We start from the raw sequence: 25,408 nt of genomic DNA on the forward strand, positions 1-25,408 counted from the left end.
GAGCAGTAAAGACTATAAATATGATATACTTTGATTTAATTTAATGACAAGTGTTTAGTCTCGTTGGAAAGCCCCAGTTCTGCTCTTTCGTATTATGAAGGCTTCATCTCGCTGCAACTAATAATTGCGGAGCAATGTAACAGAGAAGAGTGGGAGTGTTTTTTGACGCACTTGGTCAATAGGGCTCATAGGGTTAAAAGGGATCCATTACGAATGGCATCATTTGATAATTTTGTCTTCTTGTATCTTCTGTCTGTATCTTAGCAATGTGATTCTCATCTTTGTGTCATCAGACAGAATTAAAAGACATATCTTGTGTTGAAATAGTTATCTTTGACAAAAATTGGTAAGCAGCAATGAGGGGGCCAAACAAAGTTGTGACTGCTGATGATCTAGTTTCTCTTTCAGGAAAATCCAAAATGGGCAATTGTTTATAATGAGTGGGTAAAATTTGCAATGATCATCAATATGAGTATGAAGAGTATGACTACCCATTGGAATTTTTCTAACCAACGTCATGATATGCTGTAACCCCTAAACGCAGGTTCGCTAATTATAGCGCCCCCTAGTGGCCAAATTACACCAAATTTGTTGTGTACCCTTGGGAGGGGGTCAGTTGTCATGTGACCAAGTTTCGTTAACATACATCAAAGCGTTCCCAAGATATGAGCTCACTTACTGTTTGGCGACGTTGCCCCATTGGATTTGCCTTTATTACTGCAATGTTATGTAAAAATGAGTCATAACAACTTCTGATCACAATGAAACTGTCATAAATGGACTCAGCATCCTCAATAACCCCTAAATTGACACCAAGATTGTGAAAATGTGATCATTATTAGTAGATGTATGATTGCAGTCAGTATCTGGCCAAGGTGAGAAAGCGCCCCCCAGAGGAAGGGCAAAACGGGGTCAGAAAATTTGCACCCCGTCATTTTTCAACAGTAGGACCCCAAATAAAGCAAATAAAACGAAAAAATCAAATTTAGAAAAAAAATCCTACGGGACCATTATTTCATGACAATTCGTACCCCACTATATAGCAGATTCGAGCATAGGCTACACTACATAAACTTAAAATGTACTCAAACATACTTTCCTGAAAACATACCAAAACTATTTCATTTTAAATGAACTGGCCCTTAACAGGCTCCAGGTTTTACCATAATACAGATGCAGTCAGCGATAGGCCTACATAATATTTTAACCAAGGACAGAACAAAATAGGCTACACCATTACCATAGCTCCCTTCCTTCAGGGCTATCGCATTGAACCTCGATCCACAGGATCATGATTGCGGAATGTGACAAAAAAAAAGGGCTTGAAATCACGTGAAATCAGTGACTAAACCTTTAAAATGCCATTTTTCATGCCAGGTATTAATTTAAAAACTACTTAATCTTAATAAAAAGCTGTTCAAGGTCAAAGTCAGGCACTTATAAGGGTTGATATAATTAGGCTACGGGGTTTGGTTTTGTAGTGATGTTATGCATCAGATTTCCTACTTTGACTTTCATTCTATGACAGAATTCATTCGTCACCGTCTCACCGTGCCTTCTTTCCGGACCGGAAGTGGGGCGGGTGCACAGTCGGATATGCTACTGTCCGAGCAGTGACAGTTAGTGAAAGCTATGCAGTTTCCCATGCAAATGTTGACATGATAACAGTGTATGTGATTGTAAGAGTTTACTACTTTAGCTATATAAACACCTCTTTACGACCTGAAGCCATGCTCTCGACTGTCAATGCAGCGATTTGTAACGAGCTCGTTTAAGTTCGCTCAAATCAAAATGCCATGGAAGTGACTCAGTAACACGATGGTTTGTTGAATTTACATTGATGCATGATGGTTCGAGTTTTTGTTTTGGTGAATGACCGTATTTTCCGCCAAAAGGTCGTTTTGTTATGCCGACCCTCAGTAATATTTCATTGTTTCATGGTATTGCGAAATGATAACGCTGTCGTCGCGTCCGTCAGCACTTTGGTCCAGCTCATCCAGCAGTCTTGTGTTCATGTCGTCGGACTGTTTGTTTGCAATAAATGAATTGCGCTGTATGAAAATAGATAAGTGAGGGTAGACATGAAGTTGTGTTCTCGTGTGTCCACAGCAAAAGCTATCATCAAAGCTGCTGAAACTTCCGCCGCTCTGTTGTTATGGAGGAGCCCCAAGATGAGATTGCCTGCTTGTTTGAGGACCCTGATTTCCCCTCGGAAGCGTCCTCCCTGTGCTCATCAGATGTCACACCCATCTCTGTGCTGCAAGGAGACATCACTTGGCTCCGACCCCAGGTATGAGAGGAATATTAATAATAGCCTCAGGCATATAAAGTGAGTATCAGCTACGGATATGATGGGAGGAATTATAAGCTAAGTCAATTTAAATTGATGATGTTTTAATAATAGCCTAAATAATATATAATAAAGTTATTTATAGATGTGTCTGTGAAAGTAAATCCTCGGTATGTCTTGTAGTTTTTTGAGACATTATTATGTTTTTAGGACATTTGTCAGTCTCCTCGGCTTTTCCCCCTCGACCCACCCAAGGCTCATGCCAAGCAAGGCATTCTGGGAGATTGCTGGTTGTTGTGTGCCTGCACTATGCTGTTGAAGAACAAGGACTTGATGGACCAGGTAATTCTAAAAAAAAATACTGAAATAACTCAAGTCGCATCCATGTACTCAGGCTATATTTCACCGACTATTCACTGATGTTGACAGTTCAATTGTTGATAGTGAATGAGAGATATGAGGAATAGTGTGTCCATGTCATGTGGTTTAAGAACAACTAATCGTTTATAGGCTAGAAAAACTTGCCATCTCTGTTTTATAATTTGAAGAGGCAGCACCATGAGAATGTGTGCTTGGAAATCACATGCTTGGATTTGTTCATCAGAACTGATGTGAATAAAGTTAGGGGAAACTGAAAAAAAAAAGTCAGATATGTTTATATTGAAGGAAAGAGTTTCATTCATGCAGTGAGTAAAAGTGTGTCAGGCATTTGCAGTCTTATTGAAAACATGTTTGCATTGCAATGCAGATGACTCGACATCTGCAAGAATTCTTGGTAACACTTTATATTAGCACACACATATTCACCAGTAATTAGCTGCTTACTAACATGTATATTAGTAGCATACTAGCCATTTGTTAGTCATTATAAGTCACTAATTAATACCTTATTCAGCAAGACCTTATTCTACCCTTACTAGACCCTTAATTAAGAATTTCCCCTATGTAAGCTCCTAATTACCCCTTATTCATAGTTATGAAATAAGTTGTTGCATATGAATTATGACTTAAATATACATGGCTCAGTATGGGGCTTGTAAGGTGGTAGTACAACAAGAACAGTTATTCACCCCTAATAATACTTATCAAAGATGGTCTATTCAAACTGAACTAGACACTAAACCACATGTGCTAATAGTGTACAAACAACTAATAATTAAGTCTTTGTAATGCCAAATATGTTCCCTATTCTAAAGTTGGATCTTTGTTCACTATTAATTCACAAATAATTTGGCACTATTAACCCCCATGTATGTATACTGCCTCATACTAAAGGAGAAATCTGGTGTGATTCAATCCTTAGCTCTGCTGTTTGAGGTCAGTAGGGAAGAATAAGATGCTGTCCGTAAGGAAAAGAACAGAGAATTTGATACAACATACAGTAGACCAAATAGCAAACCCACAACTTATTCACACCGGAAGTCTTATTTATGTGACCCTTCACACTTAAAAAAATAGTTTTGAGTTTGAGACTTTTGAGTACTCAGGAGCCAAGAAAGTTAGCATACAAATATATCCAGGTTCGCCTTTCTCGCTATCTCGTATTCATTATATATTTTGTATTTGTGCTAACTTAGCTGTCTGCTTCTTGTGTAGCCTACTATGTGTAGTAATACAGTTAATAAGTGTGAATAGGAGGCAACTTTAGTTTAGGGAACACATGGGGGTTAATAGTGCCAAATGAATTGTGAATTAAATGTGAACAAAGACACAACTTTAGAATAGGGAACATATTTGGCATTACAAAGACTTAATTATTAGTTATTTGTACACTATTAGCACTGGTGGTTTAGTGTCTAGTTCCATTTGAATAGACCATCTTTGATAAGTACTATTCGGTGCGAATAACTGTTCTTGTGGTACTACCACCTTACAAGCCCCATACTGAGCCATGCATATTTAGGTCATAATTCATATGCAGCAACTTATTTAATAACTATGAATAAGGGGTAATTAGGAGCTTACATAGGGGGAATTCTTAATTAAGGGTCTAGTAAGAGTAGAATAAGGTCTTGCTGAATAAGGTATTAATTAGTGACTTATAATGACTAACAAATGGCTAGTATGCTACTAATATACATGTTAGTAAGCAGCTAATTACTGGTGAATATGTGTGTGCTAATATAAAGTGTTACCGAATTCTTTAGGTTCATGGGTCATCTCGGAGGTGGGCAGGTATTGTGTTAGTAGTGGCGTAATCCTGGGTCCATGTCCTGTCCTGCCCTCAGGTGCTGCCAGAAGGCCAGCCGCAGTGGGGGGAGCAGGGCTACTCGGGCCGCTTCCTGCTGCACTTCTGGCAGAGAGGTGCGTGGGTGGAGGTCCAGGTGGACGACCGCCTGCCCTGCATCGACAACAAGCTCTGCTTCTCCCAGTGCCTGTGTCCCAGCGCCTTCTGGGTGGCACTGCTGGAGAAGGCCTATGCCAAGTGAGTGTTTGCTTTATAGTGGGTTTCAGCAGTCAATCTCAGTTTTAATCTCAGAGACCTGCAGTCTCAGCAGCCCTCGTCCTGTTTAGTTTGGGAAATCAGTGCATGTAAGTTTGCTTAAAGAGGACTGTATTTAATTGATGGGATGCCACAATATTGTCTGCAGTGAGTAGTTTGAACATCGATAGATAAAGTCGGGAGGAGGGGCATGTAGTGACCTCATCTTCAGCTGTATTATTCTACAGCAAGTGTTTATCATGTGGTCATCATCAGGTTAACCAGGTATGGTTGTGAGGTGTCCCCATGAAAAGAAAAAAAACCCATATTACGACGATACAATTGTAGCTCTACACAGGCTTGCAAACAAACAGTATCGTAGCTCTACACAGGCTTGCAAACAAACAGAGAAGCTTACACCGCCCACAAACCTCCCCCTACATTCTCCTCCGTCACCACTGATATTCCCGTGTTGTGTCCAGGCTGCACGGCTCCTACGAGGCCCTGTGGGCGGGCCAGGTGTGTGAGGCGCTGGTGGACCTGAGCGGAGGCGTGGCAGAGCGTTGGAGCCTCCGACCCTTCACAGGGGCCGAGCAACAGCAGCAGCAGCAGCAGCAGCAGCAGGAGAAGGAGGAGGAGGAGAGAGAGGACAGAGGAGACGCGCCTCCTGCCAGGAGGAGAAAGGAGCTGAAGCTGCCTCAGGTGGTGAAGGAGGGCTGCGCCATCAGCTGCTCCTTACACAACGACACAGGAGGTGAGAGAGAGAGTGAGAGTGAGAGAGTGAGAGAGTGAGAGAGTGAGAGAGTGAGAGAGTGAGAGAGTGAGTGAGTGAGTGAGTGAGTGAGTGAGTGAGAGTGAGAGTGAGAGAGTGAGAGAGTGAGAGAGTGAGAGAGTGAGAGTGAGAGAGTGAGAGAGTGAGAGAGTGAGAGTGAGAGTGAGAGTGAGAGAGTGAGAGTGAGAGAGTGAGAGAGTGAGAGAGTGAGAGAGTGAGAGAGTGAGAGAGTGAGTGAGTGAGAGAGTGAGTGAGTGAGTGAGAGTGAGAGAGTGAGAGTGAGAGAGTGAGAGAGTGAGAGAGTGAGAGAGAGAGAGTGAGAGAGTGAGAGAGTGAGTGAGAGAGACAAACAGACAGAATCCGCTGTAGAGTAGTAGTCAAGTCACACATTATGTTACACACATTATGTCACACACATTGCGCCCCCCACGCTGGCACTGAAATCTTCAGCTGACTAGCGTTCCATAAACAATGGATGTTATTGAGTGACGCAGACAAAAATAGAGCTAAATCAAAATCAACACGACTGTTGTACTGAATGGAACCCAAGTAATCTGAGCATGCTGCACACATTTCGCCTCTGGTGTGTGTTCCACTGAAGAATGATAGTATTCTAAAGGCAAGTGACCTTAACACTGCAAAAGTAGCTATATGGATGATATTCACATAGCACCGTTGGCAAATTTAAGATCATTTTGAGGCTAAAGAGATCAAATAAATGTTTGATCCGTAAAGGAGGAGGAATTCAGCTTTCGTGCTTGCTTATAGCAGAGCTGGGCTATAAACACAGCACATAAGGCAATACTTTGAACTTGCGGCTGTTGTGGTGAGTGCTGTGCTCCACTCGTGTGGCCATTGAGAAAAAGACGGTTGGATAATGGGCCCATTCATCCCAACAGGAAGTTTGGAAATGTAGAAGTGAGTTTCCCTTGTGGAAGTAATACGTCACCTCCGCTGGGAAATTCCTCATAGGAAGAGCTTTGTTGTGTTTTGCCAAGACTCTGTGTATGTGTATTTCCCCTTGTTGGTTTTGTTTTGCTGCCGTGATAAGAAAGGTTTCTGTCCTTCCGCATTTTGTTGTCATGCAGGTGGCAGTGACCAGTGGCAGTACCATGCCATGAGTGTGCTGGAGTGGACAGACGTGCAGACTGTTGCCGGGGAAACAGAATGTTTACTCAGAATCAGGAACCCATGGGGGAGACGGTGCTGGAGTGGGGCCTGGGCAGAGAAGTGAGTGACTGACATGACTGACCCAAACAGGGACAAAACTCCATTACATATAAACCCATCATAGACATTTACCCATAGATGTATATCTTGAATTTCCCCTTGGGGATCAATAAAGTATCTATCTATCTATCTATCTATCTATCTATCTGTCTATCTGTCTCTCTATTATATCATTTACCCATACTAGAGACATGCCTTTATCAGAACCTTATCAGAAACATTTGCTCTGTGTTGCTGTAGTGGTACTGGCTGGAAAACCCTGGAGCCAGACTGCACCCTGGACCTCCTCAGCCGCACTCAACAAGGGGAATTCTGGGTCAACATGGAAGAGTTCCTGAAGGAATTTGATGAGGTCACGGTGGGCTATCCAATCATTGATGGACATCTACAAAGCATCTATACTGGTACTGACATCACTGACTTTGCTTTAAAATGTATCAGTCTAATGTCACAGTGTGAATGACTAAAAGGGTGATTCATAGAAATTCTTTAGTTGTGTGATGAATTTATTAATTGTGATGAGAAGAAAAATGAGTGTCTTTCTTACAAAGTTATTATACATTTTCCATATAAGTCACAGACAACACTAGCCTAGAAATCTAGACGCACCCTAGCGGCAAAAAATATTTGGGATGGTCTAGGGTCGCACCGTTAAAGGGATAGTTCGGATTTTAAGACACGAAGTTGTATGGGTTCCCTGTCAGCAACGTAGTGCATCAGCACTGACTTACCCCCGACAGCGTCCTGTGAGCCGAGATCCAGCCGGTTTTAGATCGTTTTTGATGCTGAAGAAAGTAGTCCGGCAAGTTTCTGGGGTCACGAAAGTAAAATGTTTTTCTTCTCAAAACCATATGCGTTCAACAGAGTGATATATTTGCACCACAAAAACGTTGTCCAGGAAAAATTCAAACCTCGTAATCACTTACTTATTTTTCGCGATTCCTATCACTGCGTGCTACTGACAGCTGGACAACGTTTTTGTGGTGCAAATATATCACTCTGTTGAACGCATATGGTTTTGAGAAGAAAAACACTTTACTTTCGTGACCCCAGAAACTTGCTGAAGAAAATAGTCCGGCATCAAAAACGATCAAAAACCGGCTGGATCTCGGCTCACAGGACGCTGTCGGGGGTAAGTCAGTGCTGATGCACTACGTTGCTGACAGGGAACCCATACAACTTCGTGTCTTAAAATCCGAACTATCCCTTTAAGGCCAATCCTGTGTCCGACACCGGGTCAGTCGGTCCAATCAGAACAATCTGTGTACCGAGTCCTTGAGCCCGCCTTAGCACAGTGACGACAGAGCTATGGCAGCCGTTCGCGTTGCATATGAACGCGCGGGGGCACCTTCGGCTTCCGATATTGACGCCAGGGGGCTTGACCATGCGTCTTCATTCGACGAGTTGGGTGTGAGACCGTGTTGAACAACCATAGAGAAAAATGAAAGATGGGTGAGGCTAACGAAGCGCGCTCGTTTAGGCTTTTGAAGAGTTAGACTTGGGCTTTTCTTTGAAGGTTGAGCAGAAAGAAGCACTCAAGTCATTCATTTAAAGAAGGATGTATGTGCCGTTTTGCCGACCGGCTACGATTGGTCACAAGTGCTGGCCTATTACGTGCAGAGGCAGTTTGAAAGACATCGGTTCACCCCACCCATAGGCTTCAGCTCTGTGAATGGTCCGACTCCAGACTATACATTTCTGTATAGTTTGGCTTGCCAGGCTAAGACAACACTACTTCAGAAGGTATTGTTATTTAAAAAAGAAAAACACTCATACATTGTGATGGTATATTAGGAAGACATTTCTGTCTGGTGCACAATAGCATATAGAGTACATCTCTACATCCCTTATGGTTAATATACAGTACTGGATTGGGAAATATATTCACACATTCTACACAGAACTGATTGCACACTCCTTGGTCCTTTGGAGATAGCTCCGGGTAAGGAACCCACACGTTTAAGACCGTACACTTACTGTAGAAGTCCAGTTACCAGTTCACCGCTAGCCCACGTCCACCCAGAGCATCATGTGACGAGTGTCCGCTGTGCTCCCGCAGGAGCGGTCCTGTCCCACACGCAGCAGGCGCGGGGCCGCTGGCTGAGGGGTCAGTCGGCGGGCGGCTGTCGCAACAGCAGCGGCTACGCCACCAACCCAAAGTTCTGGCTGAGGCTGGGCGAGCCTGCGGAGGTGCTGCTGTGTCTGATGCAGCACGACCCAGAGGAGCGGACCGCGCTGCCCGCCGGCCGCGACGGGACCACGCACGGGGGCGCCTCGCCGCGCGGGGCCAGAGGTCAGGAGCGCAGGCACCAGCACGCCATCGGGCTCCACATGTGGAAGGTAGGAGGAGAGGAGAACACATCTGCAAAGAGCACATCTTTGTTGAAGGAGCATGTAGATGTAATCGTTAATAGTGAAATCAGACTACAACACTGTTACATCTGATATATCTGATATTTGGTGCACTCTGGGATGCTTGAAGTAACATGTTAGATAAAACAGCAGTAAGGTCTGAAATGAACAAGAAAGACAAACAAAATCATTGGGTTGTGTGTGTGTGTGTGTGGTGTGTTTGTGTACCTGGATGTGTGTCTGATCCCCAGATAGAGAAGAAGCACTTTAAACTGTCGCGGACGCTAAACCGCGCCCCGTGTGCGAGCACACACTCACATGCGTACGAGCGCGAGGTGACGCTCCAGGCTCAGCTCAGTTCTGGCTTCCACCTGCTCATTCCCAGCACCTTCCAGCAGGGGGCGCAGGCGAGCTTCCTGCTCAGGGTCTACTCCTCCAGCCCCAGCACCCTCAGGCAAGTGACCCGGCTCACACGGCAGTCTATGAGCCCAATGTTACTCAACTGTTGCATAGGAAGACATGCATGCACATTTGACCAATGAATAATAGTAATATTTAAAAGGTACAAAGAAAACATTAACAAAATAGATATTGTACTATGATATGAACAATGAATATGAACAATATGTACATATTGACAAATTAACAATGTGTACATAACATATTATGTTTAGAAACTTCAATAATACAACATTAGAAAGTTAGAAACCCATGAAAGAAGAGTTTGGTTTCCTTATGCCAAGCAGGCAGTGCAAGTTAGGTGTCTAAAATAACCTCAAATCAATTGGACGCAAAAAACTTTTGTATTGGTCCAAAGTGATTTGTTGTGTAGTCTGAGCAGGTTCTCAACGCCCGATCAGAAAATGTAATAATCAACGTTTCAGCTTCGGTCTGATCTGAGTGGATTTCTGGCATGTCAGAATGTCTTGTTCATTGCAATCTTGCAGTGTGAGCAGACAAGCATACAGTGTGAGCACATCAATTGTCTGATTGAAACATGTAGCGTGTATAAGTTACTGTATCAGATTTGGCTGAACAAAAAATGCACACTGTCTGCCTGGCTGTAGTTTGTTCCTGGCGTGGTGACGGTGAAGTATTTCATGAATAAGAAGTTGTGCCCAGATATACAGTAATTTCCTGTGTATAAACCGCAGGACAGGGTTTTATGCCAGTTTAAAGAAACAAAACCATATTAACACTATATTAACTGCCCCCATGTATGAACCTCATAACTGAAGAAATGTAGCAAATTCAATGTGTAAGCCGCGGCTAATAGTTGGGAAATGACGGTATGTTTGTAGTGGTCTCTCTGCCTGACTGACCGGTGTACTGTGACTGTGCCCCTGCAGTGCAGTGAGGGTGAGGGAGGCCGTTGTGCCGTCCAGCTCGGAGGGGGAGTGGGAGACCAGCAGCTGCTGTGGCTCCTGGACGCCCGGCTCGTCTGCGGGGGGCAGCCGGAACTTTCCGTCTCACGGGCAGAACCCCCGATTCCCTCTCACCGTGACCTATGACCCGGGCGGATCCAACGTCAGGGTCACTCTGTTCCAGAACTGCCCTGAGTCAGCCTGCCAGGCCATCGGCTTCCACATTTATAAGGTGACCAGAGGCGGCTCTTCTGCTGCTCCCTTCAGAGCGCCATCTAGTCCATCTTGGACTGAATTTATACTATAAATGCTTTCTGATGCTATTTCCCAGTCTTATGTGTCAGGCATTTACATAAATATTTCCCTCAGACGAATATAGGATATATACAGGATAATATAGGATTATGTGCAATACATCTCTATGCCCAATTGCACATCAATACTCTGACCATGAATCCTGTGTTTAAGGTCCTTGACGGTGGAGCAGGCGTGTCTTTGGCTCAGGAGCCGGTGGCCAGCTGCGTGCCTCACTGCTACTCCCAGGAAGTGAGTCTGGCCTGCAGCTTGAGAACCGGCGCCTACACCATCATCCCCTCCACCTACCAGCCCGACTGTGGAGGTCACTTCACCCTCACCCTGAACCGCAGAATACACAGGTGGGTCCCCGCACACAATGAGCAGGCCTGTCCCCTCACAGTGGCAGTAGCAGGCCTGGACACATGGACTCATGCGTTTGTCTTTCTATGGAAATGAAGGCAAATTTGGTTGAAAACTGAAAGCGGCGATTAGAGGAAATTGGAGCCAGATTCAGGACAGGAAGCGTTTTATGGAGCCTACTGTACAAGTTCACCCACCCATTTCTGCCTGTAATGCCCCTTATTATTAAGATCATTCTCTGAGTGAACAGGTTCCAACTCCCATCTCATCTTCTCTTGTTGCTATTATGTTGATAAATTCTACTGCAAACTAATATAATTATGTAATCAATTAACAAAGTAATGTGTCTTGTTTTTTTTATTTGTACTCCACTCAGAAAAGTGGTACAGAGCCAGGAAAGCCTGGGATCAGCCATACAGGAGGTGAGTCCTACTCTAAATGGTAATGGTCTGGGTATAGTCTGGTAGGTCTTCCATCTGTTGCTTTTTATCCCTATTGATTATAATATTTATCTTTCTTCTTCTTTGCCCCCTACTCCACCACTTTTTCCCCCTCTCTCTCTATCTCTCTCGCTCTCTCTCTCGCGGCAGGTCTCTTACATCTCTCTGATGCGCTGCTAGCTGCCGATCCTCTCCACTACCGGCGGTTCTGACGTGGATCCTCTCTCTTTCTGGACGCAGATGAAAGTGGGCCGCCACTTCCCCTTCCTCCTCTCCTCCCCCCCTCCTCCCCCTCCACCGGGCTCCCCCGGACCCCCGCGCCCCCATACGCTCCAGCAGTCCTCCAGTAGCCGATTAGCACATCACAGCGCGTCCGCTGGCCGCTTGCTAATGGGAGACGACACGACTCCGCGGTGTAAACAAACAGGCGCTCGTCCGCCACTCACGAACAAAGATGTCTCTCATGGAGGGGAGCGCGCGGGGAGTTTTAGAGGGGGGGGGGGGGGGTGGGATGCGGAGCTCACCAGCTGGCTACACCCCTTCATCACCCAGCAGCCACCAGAATCACTTTATTTACCAAATGTACAAGGTATACAGGAGTGTGGACTCGGTGATACAGTGCGACAGAATAGGACAGTGCCTCTGTAAGTCAGTCAGCATGCCTCTTTGAACTCGTGCCTGTGCCACCCCAGCTCTCCACCTTCCCCGACATGCCCTTTATTATGCCCTTTTTGCCCCCACCGCTGCCCTCTAGGTCCTCTATCTCTACGCCCCTAACCTGTGCAGGGCCAAACCCAGCGCCAGCCATCAACCGAGTAGGGGCTGCGGTGAGCAGCAGCCCGCCGCTTGAAGCTCTGAAGTGGGGGCTGGGGGTTAGATGGGAGTTGGGGCAAGCTCAGAGGGCAGTGAGGTAGCCTAGGATGGGATGGGGGGGGGGGGGGGGGGTAGGGGGAAGGGCTGGGGGTGATGGGCAAGGAGGGGGTTGCAGAGTCCCCTTTGGAAGTAGCCGCCCTGGTTTTTGGCTCAGCACGCAGCGACCGCAGAAGAGGCATGCATGGCTGCCTCATGTCCTGGGGGTGACAGGCCGTGGCCCATGGAGGGATGAACGCACGATGGCCTGAGCAGCGTGTGTGTGTGTGTGTGTGTGTGCGAGTGCGCGTGTTTGATGGAGAGTGAAAGAGAACGTCTGTTGATTAAGTGGTAAAATTTTGTTTGCTTGTTTCTTGGAAAGCTAAAGTACAGTGAAGTGTAAACAAGTAAATTATGTCCAAAAGATTTGTCTGTATTTACATTTATTTCAATTGTGTTAATTTGGTGGATGCATTTGTCCAAAGTGACTTACAGCAACAGCATAACATCTCAGCTATTAACATGCATTTTGATGAGCTACAGAGCTACAGTGGCAACATCAGATTACACTTAACATTTAAGGTACAGAGCTACAGTGGCAACATCAGATTACACTTAACATTTAAGGTACAGAACTGCAGCTCCAGCAATAGAGTACAGTGCAGAGGAGACTACAGGTAGGAATGACCACTGCATCTGCCAAAACTAGTACTGAGTATAGGCTATAGTGAAGTATGGTATAACAAGTAGACGGAAGAGCGTGGTAAGTGTGTATTGTTGTGTGAGGACAGAAGAGGAATTCTTCTTGGAAGAGTGGTCTTCAAGAGTTTTTCTTTTTTTTTTTTTAACAGTGTAGACTATGTTTTACTTGAAAATGTGTTGAGTCTAAACAAATAAATTGGTAATACATACATAATAAAAGCCTCTAGTTAAGAATGTATTAAAAGTGTTAAACAATTTCATATTGAGTTAATAACTTAGTTAGAGTAGGGTAACAAAGATTCGTGTGGTAACTAGAAATATTGAACAAAATAGCCACGAAAACTGGATGTCTGGAGACGTTCCAGATGTAAACCGAATGAACCACAGAACTCTTTGTAATATGAGGCGACAGATATCATGAATTTGTAAACCATATGCACAACGTGCACGTCGACGCAGCACGATGCGCGTATCCGTCAGCACTTGTGCACGTCGTCCGCTGCGCTTCTGCGGAATTTGCGGGGCTGTAGTCGGACTCCCGAAGACAGACGCCCACCTAGAAAATAATGAACAACAAATTTGACGCGTGAGTATCCAAATAGAACTTTGCATGTTTAGAGAACTGTGGGGTCCACGTGTGTACATGCAAAATCGGCAGCGTGCAATTATTCTTTCACTACTGAGACCATGAAGAAAGAGGTGTGTCTGATAGACTCCCAAGCATGGAAGCCGAGGTCACTCACTCATCTACGGCTGTCATACTGGCTACCTTTCTGTATGTTTTCATCCACGTAATTTACATGTGCCGACCGACAGTTGTATTTTTGTTTAGGGGCTGAGTCGATTGTTGAAATCGAAAGCACGGAAACGGGTACGGCCTCTAGGCCCGCGCTGGATCCTCGGGTTGCAAGTATGTGAGAGGCAGGGGCAGGTGCGCTAGAAACCGGCTCGATAAATCCCTTAAACACCCTTGTCGCGTTACGCGCATTTCTTTGAAAAACGAAATACTTCAGATGAAAATAACTCGTGTAGAATTTCTGAAGAGCTATGCAAGAGAAGTGACTGAAATGAGATGCACAGCCGCCCCCAGTTCAAAAGTTAGTTGCTAGCTAGTTGCCCCTCCAGTCCAGTCAAAGCCTTGGCAAAAGTTAATAAACGTCAACCAGATAAACTTACCAGGTCACCTACCTATCTAGTTTTGTCAAGGGTGATGTGTTCGACATTATATGCCATACGACAAGCCGGCGTTCCTCATACGGTAGTGGCGAGTCTAATTGTTCCTTCCTTGCAGTCTGAAAGATGATGACAGTGGCGACCATGACCAAGACAACGTCTCACCGAAAGACTGTGAAAAGGAAAAAAGTGAAGAAGAGGAGAAGGACCCAAACTCTGCCAAGAGAAAAGTATGTCTGAGGTTTGAATGTATTCATGCAACTCTGTGGGTATCGGTCATGTCTACCTTACTATTTACTGACAGTGTTACAAGTTGGTGCAGGTGTGTTACAAGTGGGTGAGGTGTGTCGCCAGGTGTCAGCAATAGCTCTGTGTCTGTGTTTGCAGGCAGTGATTCCGGGGGCAGGGGAACACCCTCTGCAGTATAACTACACCTTCTGGTACTCCCGTCGCACTCCAGGACGGCCCGCTAGCTCTCAGAGCTACGAACAGAACATCAAACAGATTGGCAGTTTTGCCTCGGTGAGAACATTCACATGACACACCCATACTCACAGTAGTGCACTCAATACAGGTTTAGGACCGCAGGTTCTACCGTGCCGCCGAGCTGTTGGCCTATGGCATTCAGCTGAGGAGAGGCCAAAGGAACATCTGGCTGCTGTGAGACAAGTGTGGAATCCCAACCATGCAGAAAGGTCACAACCATGTCAAGCTACTAAAGATTTAAAGTTATCAGGCACTGTGCCTGAATTCAAATGTGTCTAACAGCAGACCATTTTAGATTTAAAAAAAGATCATTAGGCCTATAGTATGAGTTCGAAAGACTTCTGGCACAAACATACAGTAGTCTTAACATCTAAATTCCAATGTAGTTTTCATGTACGTTGAGTTTGGAATCAGTACATTACAAAGGATGTAGGCTACACTTTTCAAATTCATTGGCCAGATCAGATCAGCCAGAATTGGGCACAATATTACCATTTACAACATAATACTGATGAATTAATTGTGATTAATGAGGAGACAGACAGGAAGGGAAAACTGTTTACATGCCTTTATGTTTACAGGTGGAGCAGTTCTGGCGATTTTACAGTCACATGATCAGACCAGGTGATCTGACTGGCCACAGTGATTTCCACCTGTTCAAGGAGGGCATCAAACCCATGTGGGAGGTTTGTGTGTGCTTTTTTAATTATCTTTTTATCATAGCGCCAGTTTAAAGTATTGCTCTGTAAAACAAAGATAATACAGGGTTTTCCTCTCTATACTTAGAATTACTTTAGTAGCTGATTGTTTGACTTAATTGTTGTAAAATGTGTGTGTGTGTATGTATGTATAAGAATGACAATGTGTAAATTTAGGAGAGCTTCCTTACTCACTTTGTAAATGTAACAGACAGCAGACTGCCTATCGGTATTTTAACCTCCTCTGAATTTCAGTATGGCAGCATTGTCTCTTGTCTTGTCCATCAGTAGTGGTTGCCATCTTGTTAATGTTTGGCTTTTCCTGCTATTGAACTATCCATAGCTCTAGTCCAAGTGTTGTGGTACATGCTACTACATTGTTATAAGTAGGAACAAGTGAAGGGTTTCTATGGCTGGACTGGCTTTTTAAAAATGCCCTAATGCGTTGACTGTGTTGTTATATTGACATAAATTGACGCTTGTATGAAAAGGGACTAGTGTGCGTTGCCGTTGACCCTTAACTGGACAGAGTTGATGTGTGCGTGTTGGTCGCTGTCCCGCAGGACGACGCCAATAAGATGGGGGGCAAGTGGATCATCCGTCTGCGTAAGGGGCTGGCGTCGCGCTGCTGGGAGAACCTCATCCTGGCCATGCTGGGGGAGCAGTTCATGGTGGGGGAGGAGATCTGCGGAGCCGTGGTGTCCGTGCGCTTCCAGGTGCCCCACCCCCCCGTCACCCCAGCAACACCACCACACCACTGCTACCGCTGGACAGGCATTTGGGCTTTTTGAGATGTGTAGAGTGAATCACAGTCCCAACAGTCTCTTTATTTCGATCCGCTCTGTGCAATATCCTTCTAGTGTTCTGTTCTGTCCCTTTTTCTTATAATGTGCTGCACCATTAACTGAAGAGTAAGACTCAGTGCAGTGTAGGTCTGTAGCTGGTAGCTGCCAACTCTTTATCTCAAGGAATGCTATTTACATTCCTCCTTAAGCCCTCATTATTTATGCCAATGATAAACCCATAAATCAACAAAACATGATTTCACTGCTTCTACAAGGTCCTGTTCTTGATTGGTCAGCTTTTGACTGATGTGTGGGGTGGATGTGTCTAGGAGGATATCATATCCATATGGAACAAGACGGCCAGTGACCAGGCCACCACCGCACGCATCAGAGACACGCTACGCCGAGTTCTCAACCTGCCCCCCAACACCATCATGGAGTACAAGATGCACACAGACAGCATCAAGTAAGAGTTTGCACACACAGCCTCACACACCAGCAGACCCATTACAGTTGGATTTAAAATGGTTTTATGGACTATTACACTTACCACATTAAGAAATGAGTACTTCAAAGTCTTTATTGTTAAAGGGTGTAGTTATTGTTAGAGTTACCGTTAGGATGAGTAATATGAAGCAATATCTATCTGCATAATATATTGAAACCCTGCTGAACTGTATTGTGCTTTGTTAAGACTGGTGGCTGACTTCACCCATCAAGCATTTGTGTGTAGAATCACAGAACGTATGTATCTGTGTAGCTTTGGCTGGGTGTGTGGACTGATCTTGGTGTGTCTTTGGCAGGGCTTGGGAAGACTTCCACGGCCTGGTGAATGCCAGCGGGGGACGCTAAGCTCTTCTTCAGCAAGTCTATGCCAAGGGTATGACCTGAACAGAACATTAGATCTTTTCCATCTTGTTTTTTTTTTTCTTTTTTTAATCTAATCCATATTTAATCGATTCTATGTTTTGTTGTGGATGTATTGCACAGATTATTGCCTAAGAATCCCTCTCTCTCTCTGTCTCTCAAAACAGATTTCTTCTATTTTCTTTTTTGGACGAAGAGCAGTGGTCGCCAGGGATGATAGCTGGCTGTTGGACGAGAGGTTCCTGTCTTAAAACACAACATACAAACAAAACAGAGATGACCAGTAAACCCACATTAACCAAGAATGGAACCAGGACCTCAACAGGGAAGCAATGTGTTGAATGGAAACTAGAGAGGATCGGGAATCTCATGCTCCTGATGCATGCAGTCCCTACAGACAACCACCAGGGGGCACTCTCATAATGACAAACTTAACACTGTCGCTGTGATCTAGAGAAGAAGGCTGTTGACAGTCTACTCAACATTTAACCAACCAACCAACCAACCAACCAACCAACCAAGTGATGTACCGGAGCCGATGCTCCAAGATTTTAAAAAGTCTACGGTCTATGAATTCTGACAACTTTTCATTGAGCAGCTGAAGCTGTATGGATTTGGCATAAAGAGAAAAAACAGGGTTGCAGGTATACAGTTTTACTAAAGTGCAGTATTTTAACTGTAGTGTTTTAAGTTGTTTGAACTAGAGCTGTCGTGGGGAAAAATGTTATATTTCTAAAACGTTATTTTGGAAGATGTACATTTTTGGGGAATCATTCTTGATTCCTTCCCTTTGATCTGACATTTTTGGAATCCAAAGGTTGAGCGTTGAAAAAAAAAAGGGTGAGGCCCATGTAGGGTTGTGTGTGTGTACGTGTGCGTCTGTGTGTGTGTGTGTGTGTGTGTCGGTGACGGCCTCTGTAGGATGGACCGCCATGCTGCCTGTAGCACTGTGCCTGGCCTCGAAGCCTACCGTCCTTCTCTCTCTTCTCGGCCCCCAAAGAGATTTTGTGTGTGATTTTTTTTTTTTAAAGAAAGATAACAAAAACAAAAAAAACAGACAAAATCTCCCAGTTCCTTAATGTCGAGGAGATGTTGAATGACAGCTACCCAAATGCAGAACGATGATTGGTCGGATGCGATGGAGATGTCAGCGACAGCTCATCGAATGCAGGGTGCTAATTGGTCACGTGCAAAGGAGATGTCAGTGATGGCCTCCTCAGAGCTGAATGGCGATTGGCTGCTCTGGCATTCACTCGGTTCTGAAGGCCTCATGCACGGTCGTGGGATCAGCTGTGAACCCTTGTCTTAACCTTAGAACACTTTTGGACTCTAAACACTTGACTGAGCAGAGAGGGGGCCTGGGGGACCTCATGTGTCTTTACGTACCCATATACGTACATACTGCCTGGACTTCAGAAGATGGTGCTGGAAATGGTGGTTATGTTTAAAACAAACAAACGGAAAAAAAAACAAAGGCATTGTTTGATTACAATTGATTATAGCAATAAATGTTAAATATGCATCCGCTGCTAACCACGTTGGTCACTTGTGTCGTGTTCTCATGTTTTAGTAAAATTTTTCACACTTCCTGAGGGTAACAGGACACGTACCGTAGGTTGTCCTATCCAAGGCACTAAGGAAAGACCAAAGAAATACTCAAAGGCATATTCACTCATTTTTAATGAACGTGTCTATTAAAGGTTTGTGAATAAAGTAGCATCAGCGGTATTTTGCTCAACATCTTAACATACATTGTAACAGACTTATATAGAAGGAACAGCTAGAACAACACTGACATTGATACAGCTTTATAAATGACTATGCACAGTAATATCCACAGTTAAACCAATGCCATTATAAACCCTGATCCATTGCATATTGCTTCAGACATAACCTGGAGCTGGTGTTGTATTAGCATCATCATATTCCACATCTGATGTAGATCTCCAGTAACTCGTACTGAGACTCGTCCAGTTTCTTCAGCTCATCTCAAAGAACATGTAATTCTAGAGAGAAAGACAGGATTAAAATAACTTAAAAAAAAAAACAATAGGGGGTGCTGTGGCGCAGCAGGCTACAGCGCTCGTACCATATACGGGTCCGAGTGCCCACGGGGACCCAGGTTCGAATCTGGCCTGCGGTCATGTCCCGATCCCACCCCATCTCTCTCTCCCACTTGTTTCCTGTCTACTCTTCACTGTACTATAACATTAAAGGCAAAAAGGCCAAAAAATATACTTAAAAAAAAAAAAAAAAAAAAACAATAAAATAACCAACGTGTGGCATCAACATCATTTCCCCTGTTCTGGGAGACCTGGTGTTTTACATATGAAACACAACTGGCACAGTGAACAGGCTGGGTGGCTAATGACATGATTGATACTGTATATAACCTGATATAATATGGTCCTTCACAGGACTGTACCATTTCACTGGGTAGGGTATAATGTGTCACCAGGATGTGTGCTCTCTACCAATCCAACCTATAGTTTTTGTGTTGTCAGTGCATTACAGCTACACATGGTTCTAAATAAAGTATGCCTATTACACAGTTAAAAAACCTTATAAAAAAAGGTCAAGGAGCAAAACATTAGCCCAGATCTGCACAACTATATCTACATGGTCACTCTCCTCTACTGAAGACACTTAATGGTTCTTCTTTGCTATTTTCTTTGCCTGTCTTTCAATGAACCAGTTGATCAAACAACGGATCAGGTGTAAAAACACTTTAGTACTCAACTGTAAACCATCCAATCGCCACTAAGCTCTGTAAAGGCAACAGTAGGCAAAAAGGTGAGTACAGAAATTAGGTGCAGTTGCATATCAATATGCTCCTCTGATATTCTAATATTGCCTCTGTAAATTATTATCATTTTAAATCAGACTTTCACTATACTGTTAGAAAAACATCAAATGATGTGAGTACACAGTTACACAATAGTGTAACTGGTTCATAGAAAATCAGATCAGTGACTCGTGTTATATGGTGACAAAATAGGGTTGTTGTAAATACTGTATAGTTTGACTACTAATAGTTTTGAATTAATTTTGCAAAAGGTCTGGGGCTCTGCTACTTGGGTGTGTGGTTGTGTGAATTCGTTTTGACAAAATGAGCCGTTTTCAAGTTCTTGCATAAGCAATGGAAAAAACAAATAGTGCATTCCGATGGCAAGGGGTGTGAAGTGTTCACTTACTAGCAGGAAGGTGGCAGCTAGCAGGAGCACTTTGGTGTTCAGAGCCATCTCCTGTGGGACTGTGAGGAGAGGGGTGGACGACATGAGACACTGGCCACACATCTACACAGCGTAGTCAGCAATGACCATGGTTACATGGTGGAAACAGGACACTCAGAATGAGGAAGTGGTGCCAACTGTGGGTGAGTGTGGTGAATGAGCCTCGGGCAGCACGTGGGCATGACCAACTCACCAACAAGTCCGAAATATTCATGGTCCATGTTACACTCTTCATTAAAGCCAGGCCATTTCTTCCATATGCTGCCTATCGTCTCGCCAAGTGTGGAAACCACCTGAAGCAACACAGTGTGTGTGTGTGTGTGTGTGTGTGTGTGTGTGTGTGTGTTGTAAGAGTAAATCAACATTCATTTTTCCAGTGTGAAAACGGTATTTTCACTTTTACACAGAGCAGAATGATCAGAATCATCTCTGCACAACTGCACTAATAACAGACAGAGAGTCCTCACACAATCAGCTCATGAGAGCAGTTCACTGGACACACCTTTATCCATCATATCTGATCATCCATCCTCTCTGACATTTGGTGGAAAAACATTTGCTAACACACAAGTGTAGGCCTGCGTATAGTGCAAGGCCTGCGTGAGATGAGAGTGACCAGAGGTAGTGACCAGAGACGAGCCCGCACCTGAAACTCCTGGTTGGAGAGGCAGCGCAGGGGGCAGCAGGGGCCCTGGATCCTCACGGCCAGACTTCCGTCCGAATCACACACCTCAAAGTACGGCGTGAACATGCTCCACCTGACGGGAGACAACAGAGAGGGCTCAGACTTTAGTTCACTCGTGAACAACCACGGAATCTTTTGAAAATGGGAAATATACTGTAGATTAATAGGTAAGGTTAGGTTTACTGTGAAGTTTAGGTCATAGTAGTTAATAGATAATTAGCATGTAGTTGGGAATTACTGTAAGTAAAGCATGTTAAACGTTTGTTGGATATTTACTAAATAGCAATTACTGTATGTGCCTTTCTGTACTTCTGTACCAAAACCCCTGAAATAAATGTCATATTGGCTGTAGCGACAGCAGAGATCAGCATGCTTCTTAATGGAATCTAATTAACCGGTCACTTGTGGTGGCATTCGTGATTCTGTCAACATGTCACCCCGGGCATTTAATTACGGCCCCCAGTGGCCAGCCGGCTGATTTAATTCCGAGGAAACGGTCTGCCACCCATCACAGCACCATCACAACACAAAGGGGACCTTATCTGACCCCTCCACATAGTTGGCACCAGAAGAAAAGGAGGAGTGTTGCCTGGCCCATAACGAGTGTTTTAAAAGGAGAATCACTGGCATGGACAGCCTGACGTAACAAGAGGAGGAGGGGAGGAGAGGAGAGGAGAGGAGAGCGGAGGCCTGGAGACCTTAAATGTCCCCGTCTAAACAGACACAAACACTGCTCTGTGCTGTGCTGTACTGTACTGCATACTGTACATGGCATACACATACGGTCCAGCAACGCATGATTGCCCTTTTCTGCACAAATACATACAAAAACACACACACATATACACACACACACACACATACAAAGAGGCCTATCAGAGCTGGGATGGGATACTGTATGTGACTTTTCCTGTTATCATGTCCACACACCGTGTCCTTGAGGAGGGGAACGCTTTGTTCACTCTCCTCTATCTGACCCGTGGTCAGTGGAGAGCGGCCTACAGTACCTCTGGTGCACGGTCCCGATGAGCTGCCTCTCGGCCGAGTAGGCCCTCATTTCCATCAGGCAGCAGCCCAGGCAGCACGTGTCGGCCCGCAGTGGCCGCTCAAAGTGGAAGGCCTGCTGGGCCAGCCGGTCAAAGCCCTGCAGGGAGCAGGAGCGAGCAGGACCACAGCACTGCAGACACACACACGAGCTCTCTGAGGGACAGAGAGAGAGAGAGAGAGAGAGAGGGAGAGGCATCATCATTCCACAGCGTTACAGTGCAATGAATACCGCATGAAATATCCATTCATATTTATAGAATAGGCTCCTACATTTGACAAGGTAAAATAGGGCATTTTAAAATTGTAATATTGTTTGTGTTTGTGTCTCTCTGTGTGTGTATGTGTGTGTATGTGTGTGTGTGTGTGTGTGTGTGTGTGTGTGTGTGTGTGTGTGTGTGTGTGTGTGTGTGTGTGTATGTGTGTGTTTGTGTGTGTCTGTGTGTGTGTGTGTGTGTGTGTGTGTGTGTGTGTGTGTGTGTGTGTGTGTGTCTGTGTGTGTACAGTCTGTGTGTGTGTGTGTGTGTGTGTGTGTGTGTGCATCTAAGAATTAATTAAAAACAGCTTTTTTACCTTCAACTACCACAAAGACTTGATCTTTGTTGTCATTGGCAATATTGTAGATTCTTCGCGGGACACACTGTGGACCTGGTAAACATTGACTCTGTCAGGAGTGGGCACTAAAATTCCTTCGCTGAGAATGGACGCTAAATCCCAAGCAGTGACAGATCAAATGAAATCAAAATTTCTATCCCTCCAGTTCCACTGTACTGATATTAATTCAGGTAATCAGTAACAGCTTAAATTAAACCAATATTTCTGCAACATAACAGCAACAGATGAAATAAAACAATTACTACTATCCCTAAAGGGGTGAACTGTCTGTCTAGCAATAAACCAATAATATTGTTTATGGAGCTCAACCCACAGTGTTCAAAATATCCCGGCCCCTCCACTTCAGCTGTGTCTGTCCAGTAGTATCAGAGATGGCCTCACCTCTTGCTTCTGGTTTGGTTGTGATGTGCAGTTGCCTGACCGCTCTGAGAGCAGTGAGACCCCTGGCTGTCCCTGGCTCCTGCCAGCAGTCCCTCCTCTCCAGGACGTCCATCTCCACACCCGACGCCCCCGCTCTGGGCCCGGCCACCCCGCTGGGGCCCTGCTCTCCGTGGTGGAGCACCACCGCGTGGCTCTCGGGCTGCGCTGGCCCAGGGAGGGCTCCCATCTCTGGGCAGAGAGAGGTGGTGGAGCCCTGCAGATTAGCACGGCCTCCCCAGCATCTGTGGAAGGCCTGGTACACCATGCGGATGTGCTTCTCTCTCTCCAGCCCCCCGAACGGGTGGGGTTGGTCGGTGACGGCTGACATTGTCTACTACAGCTTCAGACTTCAGGAAGAGACTGCAGCATCATCACTGTTACACAGGGAGAGAGTGAGTGAGTGAGTAAGTGAGTGAGTTAGTGAAACACTAACAACCAATAAAATAGCGATCATTAGCAAATATATCTTTTCATATTTTTAAGTGTTCAGTGAAATGGTCTTCTGCTAAGGAGTAGTAGAGCTGTGGTTCTCCTGACCCCTTGGCTCCATTACGTGTTCCATCTCTCCCTGCTCTAGGTGTGCAAGGTGTGCTCGGAGCAGGTACACACAGCAGGGCAACAGGGCACCAGGAAGAGATCGGAGAACCACCACAGCTGAGCTGCATCTGGGAGATATGCTTCTACACTGGAGGTCTATAATGCAGGCTGCAGGCTACCAGAGGAGGTAATGACCAATAGGATGCAGCTGTGTGGTGAAATGCATTGGTGGAGTTGTTGTCCACTGAGCAGTCCCCCCTCCCTTTCCTTCCCCTACCTGGCAACTGAAGAAACCCTCTACCATTAAAAATCTCTTTTTCTCCCAATTGGCCACCACCGATGCCCATCACATGAAAGCGCATTACACATATCCACTTGAGAATCAGGCTCGATACAGCAGTAGAAATAAAAGAGGACAGTCGGCGTTAATAAATGACTTGGGCTCCATTGAGCGAGAGTAAATGTGCTAATTGTACACCGTGATTGATGGCAGTGTTTTTCTTCCAGCGAGGCTTCCCTGAAGCCTCCGCCAGTTTCCAGCGTCGTTGAGGAGAACGGCCGACCGAAGTCAGTGCCACCCGTCTGCCATGTTTGACCATCGTTATACCTCGCTGACCTCGGAATGCTCATTTTTAAACAATCCCTCCTACACACCAAGGCTGCCTCCCAAAATGGAGATACACAAACACATGAACTCGCCCATCAAATGCACTGACGTACTGTAGATGAGTTGTTGATGGCACTTACCATTTTTAGCTGGATTGCAGGATTGTTGTTCCGAACATTAGAAGATATGTCCAGGAGCGGGCAAACTCAGAGGCTCTGTGTTGAGGGTGCAGAGGAGATTTACTGAGCTGTCCTCTGGGCCTTTGTGAGTAGGGTGGGCAGGGCCCTCGCTTGTAAAGCCAGTGCCTGTGTGTGTGTGTGAGTGAGTGTGTGTGTGTGTGTGTACTTCTGCGGGGGTGTGTTTGGAGGTTTGGTCTAAGCGGTTATCCCCCCCCAACACACACAGACACAAACACACACATTCTGGCTCAGTGTCATCCCTCTGGTTTCCATCCCAACCAGCCGGATCTGCCCATTGTTGGCCCAGAAAGGTCCCACTCACCCATGTAATTGAGAGTCTTCTTGAAGGAGAGGATCTTAGCGGGGGCAGACACACAACAGAGTAGTCTAACCCCTAATCTCTCCACAATCCCCCCCCCCTTCCCATTCCAGCCCATTGGTACCCCCAACAGAGATGAGATCATAAGGGGGTGGGGAGCATCTTAGTTACTGGAAGTGTCGGTTCAATTTGAGGACACAAAGGGGGGCTTTGCCAAACGAAAGAGGTGATTGGCTAAAGAGGTCCTTAGTGTACCATAAATCTCTCCTTTGATATGTATGACGTCCCCTTTACGTCCGTAAAAGTGGTCTTAATCACCAATCTCATAGGGCTGCTGCACTGTGCCTGGGAGAGAGGCTGCGTAGCCTAACACTCATCATCTCTGGGTGGGAAACATCACTGCATCGCCTCAGTATTGACCACTACAGTGCTGAGAGGTCATAACAGTAGATATATTACAGGATACACTGTCAAAAAAATCCCGTTAATTTACAGTAAACCACTGGCAGCTATAGTTGCCAGCATGATACTGTCATTCTACAGTGTAACTACTGTAATCTACAACAACATCTTATAGCTGTAAAATGTGACAGTATCATACTGTTACATGTATAGTATGTATTGTACACTACCCTAATATTTGAATATATAGTAATATATTATAGTATATACCTAATATATA

At 45.1% G+C, this 25,408-nt stretch overlaps 3 protein-coding genes across 4 annotated transcripts; 2 read left to right on the forward strand and 1 right to left on the reverse strand.

Moving 5' to 3' along the window:
- Positions 1 to 1,584: 1,584 nt before the first annotated feature.
- capn10 (calpain 10) lies at positions 1,585 to 12,448 on the forward strand. Of its 2 annotated transcripts, none has more exons than XM_062518595.1 (13): positions 1,585 to 1,669; positions 2,110 to 2,290; positions 2,501 to 2,632; positions 4,519 to 4,715; positions 5,195 to 5,466; positions 6,573 to 6,714; positions 6,955 to 7,118; positions 8,774 to 9,054; positions 9,318 to 9,520; positions 10,416 to 10,662; positions 10,899 to 11,086; positions 11,464 to 11,509; positions 11,678 to 12,448. In XM_062518595.1, the coding sequence occupies exons 2-13, from the start codon at positions 2,156 to 2,158 to the stop codon at positions 11,705 to 11,707; spliced, it is 2,037 nt and encodes a 678-aa protein (XP_062374579.1). In that variant the 5' UTR covers positions 1,585 to 1,669; positions 2,110 to 2,155; the 3' UTR covers positions 11,708 to 12,448. The 2 variants fall into 2 exon arrangements, with proteins under 2 accessions (XP_062374579.1, XP_062374569.1); XM_062518585.1 differs by having other exon boundaries at positions 1,606 to 1,821.
- A 1,078-nt stretch (positions 12,449 to 13,526) lies between these two features.
- On the forward strand, positions 13,527 to 18,620 carry eif4e2 (eukaryotic translation initiation factor 4E family member 2). Its single transcript, XM_062518616.1, has 8 exons — positions 13,527 to 13,664; positions 14,370 to 14,481; positions 14,639 to 14,773; positions 15,319 to 15,423; positions 15,999 to 16,151; positions 16,550 to 16,686; positions 17,024 to 17,100; positions 17,255 to 18,620. Exons 1-7 carry the CDS (start codon positions 13,645 to 13,647, stop codon positions 17,070 to 17,072), a joined length of 711 nt encoding a protein of 236 aa, XP_062374600.1. The 5' UTR covers positions 13,527 to 13,644; the 3' UTR covers positions 17,073 to 17,100; positions 17,255 to 18,620.
- Positions 18,621 to 18,793: 173 nt separating this feature from the next.
- Positions 18,794 to 23,438, reverse strand: LOC134062551 (phospholipid scramblase family member 5). The gene is made up of 7 exons (XM_062518607.1): positions 23,046 to 23,438; positions 22,623 to 22,697; positions 22,013 to 22,205; positions 20,967 to 21,078; positions 20,514 to 20,613; positions 20,282 to 20,340; positions 18,794 to 19,093 (listed from the first exon to the last, which is right to left on the reverse strand). The coding sequence occupies exons 1-7, from the start codon at positions 23,410 to 23,412 to the stop codon at positions 19,067 to 19,069; spliced, it is 933 nt and encodes a 310-aa protein (XP_062374591.1). The 5' UTR covers positions 23,413 to 23,438; the 3' UTR covers positions 18,794 to 19,066.
- Positions 23,439 to 25,408: the final 1,970 nt, after the last annotated feature.

This window comes from Sardina pilchardus, chromosome 2 (assembly GCF_963854185.1).
Source record: "Sardina pilchardus chromosome 2, fSarPil1.1, whole genome shotgun sequence".
Lineage (NCBI taxonomy): Eukaryota > Metazoa > Chordata > Actinopteri > Clupeiformes > Clupeidae > Sardina > Sardina pilchardus.

What these genes read in the sequence shown, in the direction of transcription:
- capn10 (XM_062518595.1), top strand. Translation starts at nt 2,156, where the DNA reads ATGGAGGAGCCCCAAGATGAGATTGCCTGCTTGTTTGAGGACCCTGAT. An exon ending in CTGGAGAAGGCCTATGCCAA is followed by an intron (nt 4,716 to 5,194) that starts GTGAGTGTTTGC and finishes TGTTGTGTCCAG; the next exon opens with GCTGCACGGCTCCTACGAGG. An exon ending in CTGAACCGCAGAATACACAG is followed by an intron (nt 11,087 to 11,463) that starts GTGGGTCCCCGC and finishes TACTCCACTCAG; the next exon opens with AAAAGTGGTACAGAGCCAGG.
- eif4e2 (XM_062518616.1), top strand. Translation starts at nt 13,645, where the DNA reads ATGAACAACAAATTTGACGC. An exon ending in GCATCAAACCCATGTGGGAG is followed by an intron (nt 15,424 to 15,998) that starts GTTTGTGTGTGC and finishes GCTGTCCCGCAG; the next exon opens with GACGACGCCAATAAGATGGG. An exon ending in ATGCACACAGACAGCATCAA is followed by an intron (nt 16,687 to 17,023) that starts GTAAGAGTTTGC and finishes TGTCTTTGGCAG; the next exon opens with GGCTTGGGAAGACTTCCACG.
- LOC134062551 (XM_062518607.1), bottom strand. Translation starts at nt 23,412, where the DNA reads ATGTCAGCCGTCACCGACCAACCCCACCCGTTCGGGGGGCTGGAGAGA. An exon ending in AACCAAACCAGAAGCAAGAG is followed by an intron (nt 22,698 to 23,045) that starts GTGAGGCCATCT and finishes AATGTTTACCAG; the next exon opens with GTCCACAGTGTGTCCCGCGA. An exon ending in TCTCCAACCAGGAGTTTCAG is followed by an intron (nt 20,614 to 20,966) that starts GTGCGGGCTCGT and finishes GTGTTGCTTCAG; the next exon opens with GTGGTTTCCACACTTGGCGA.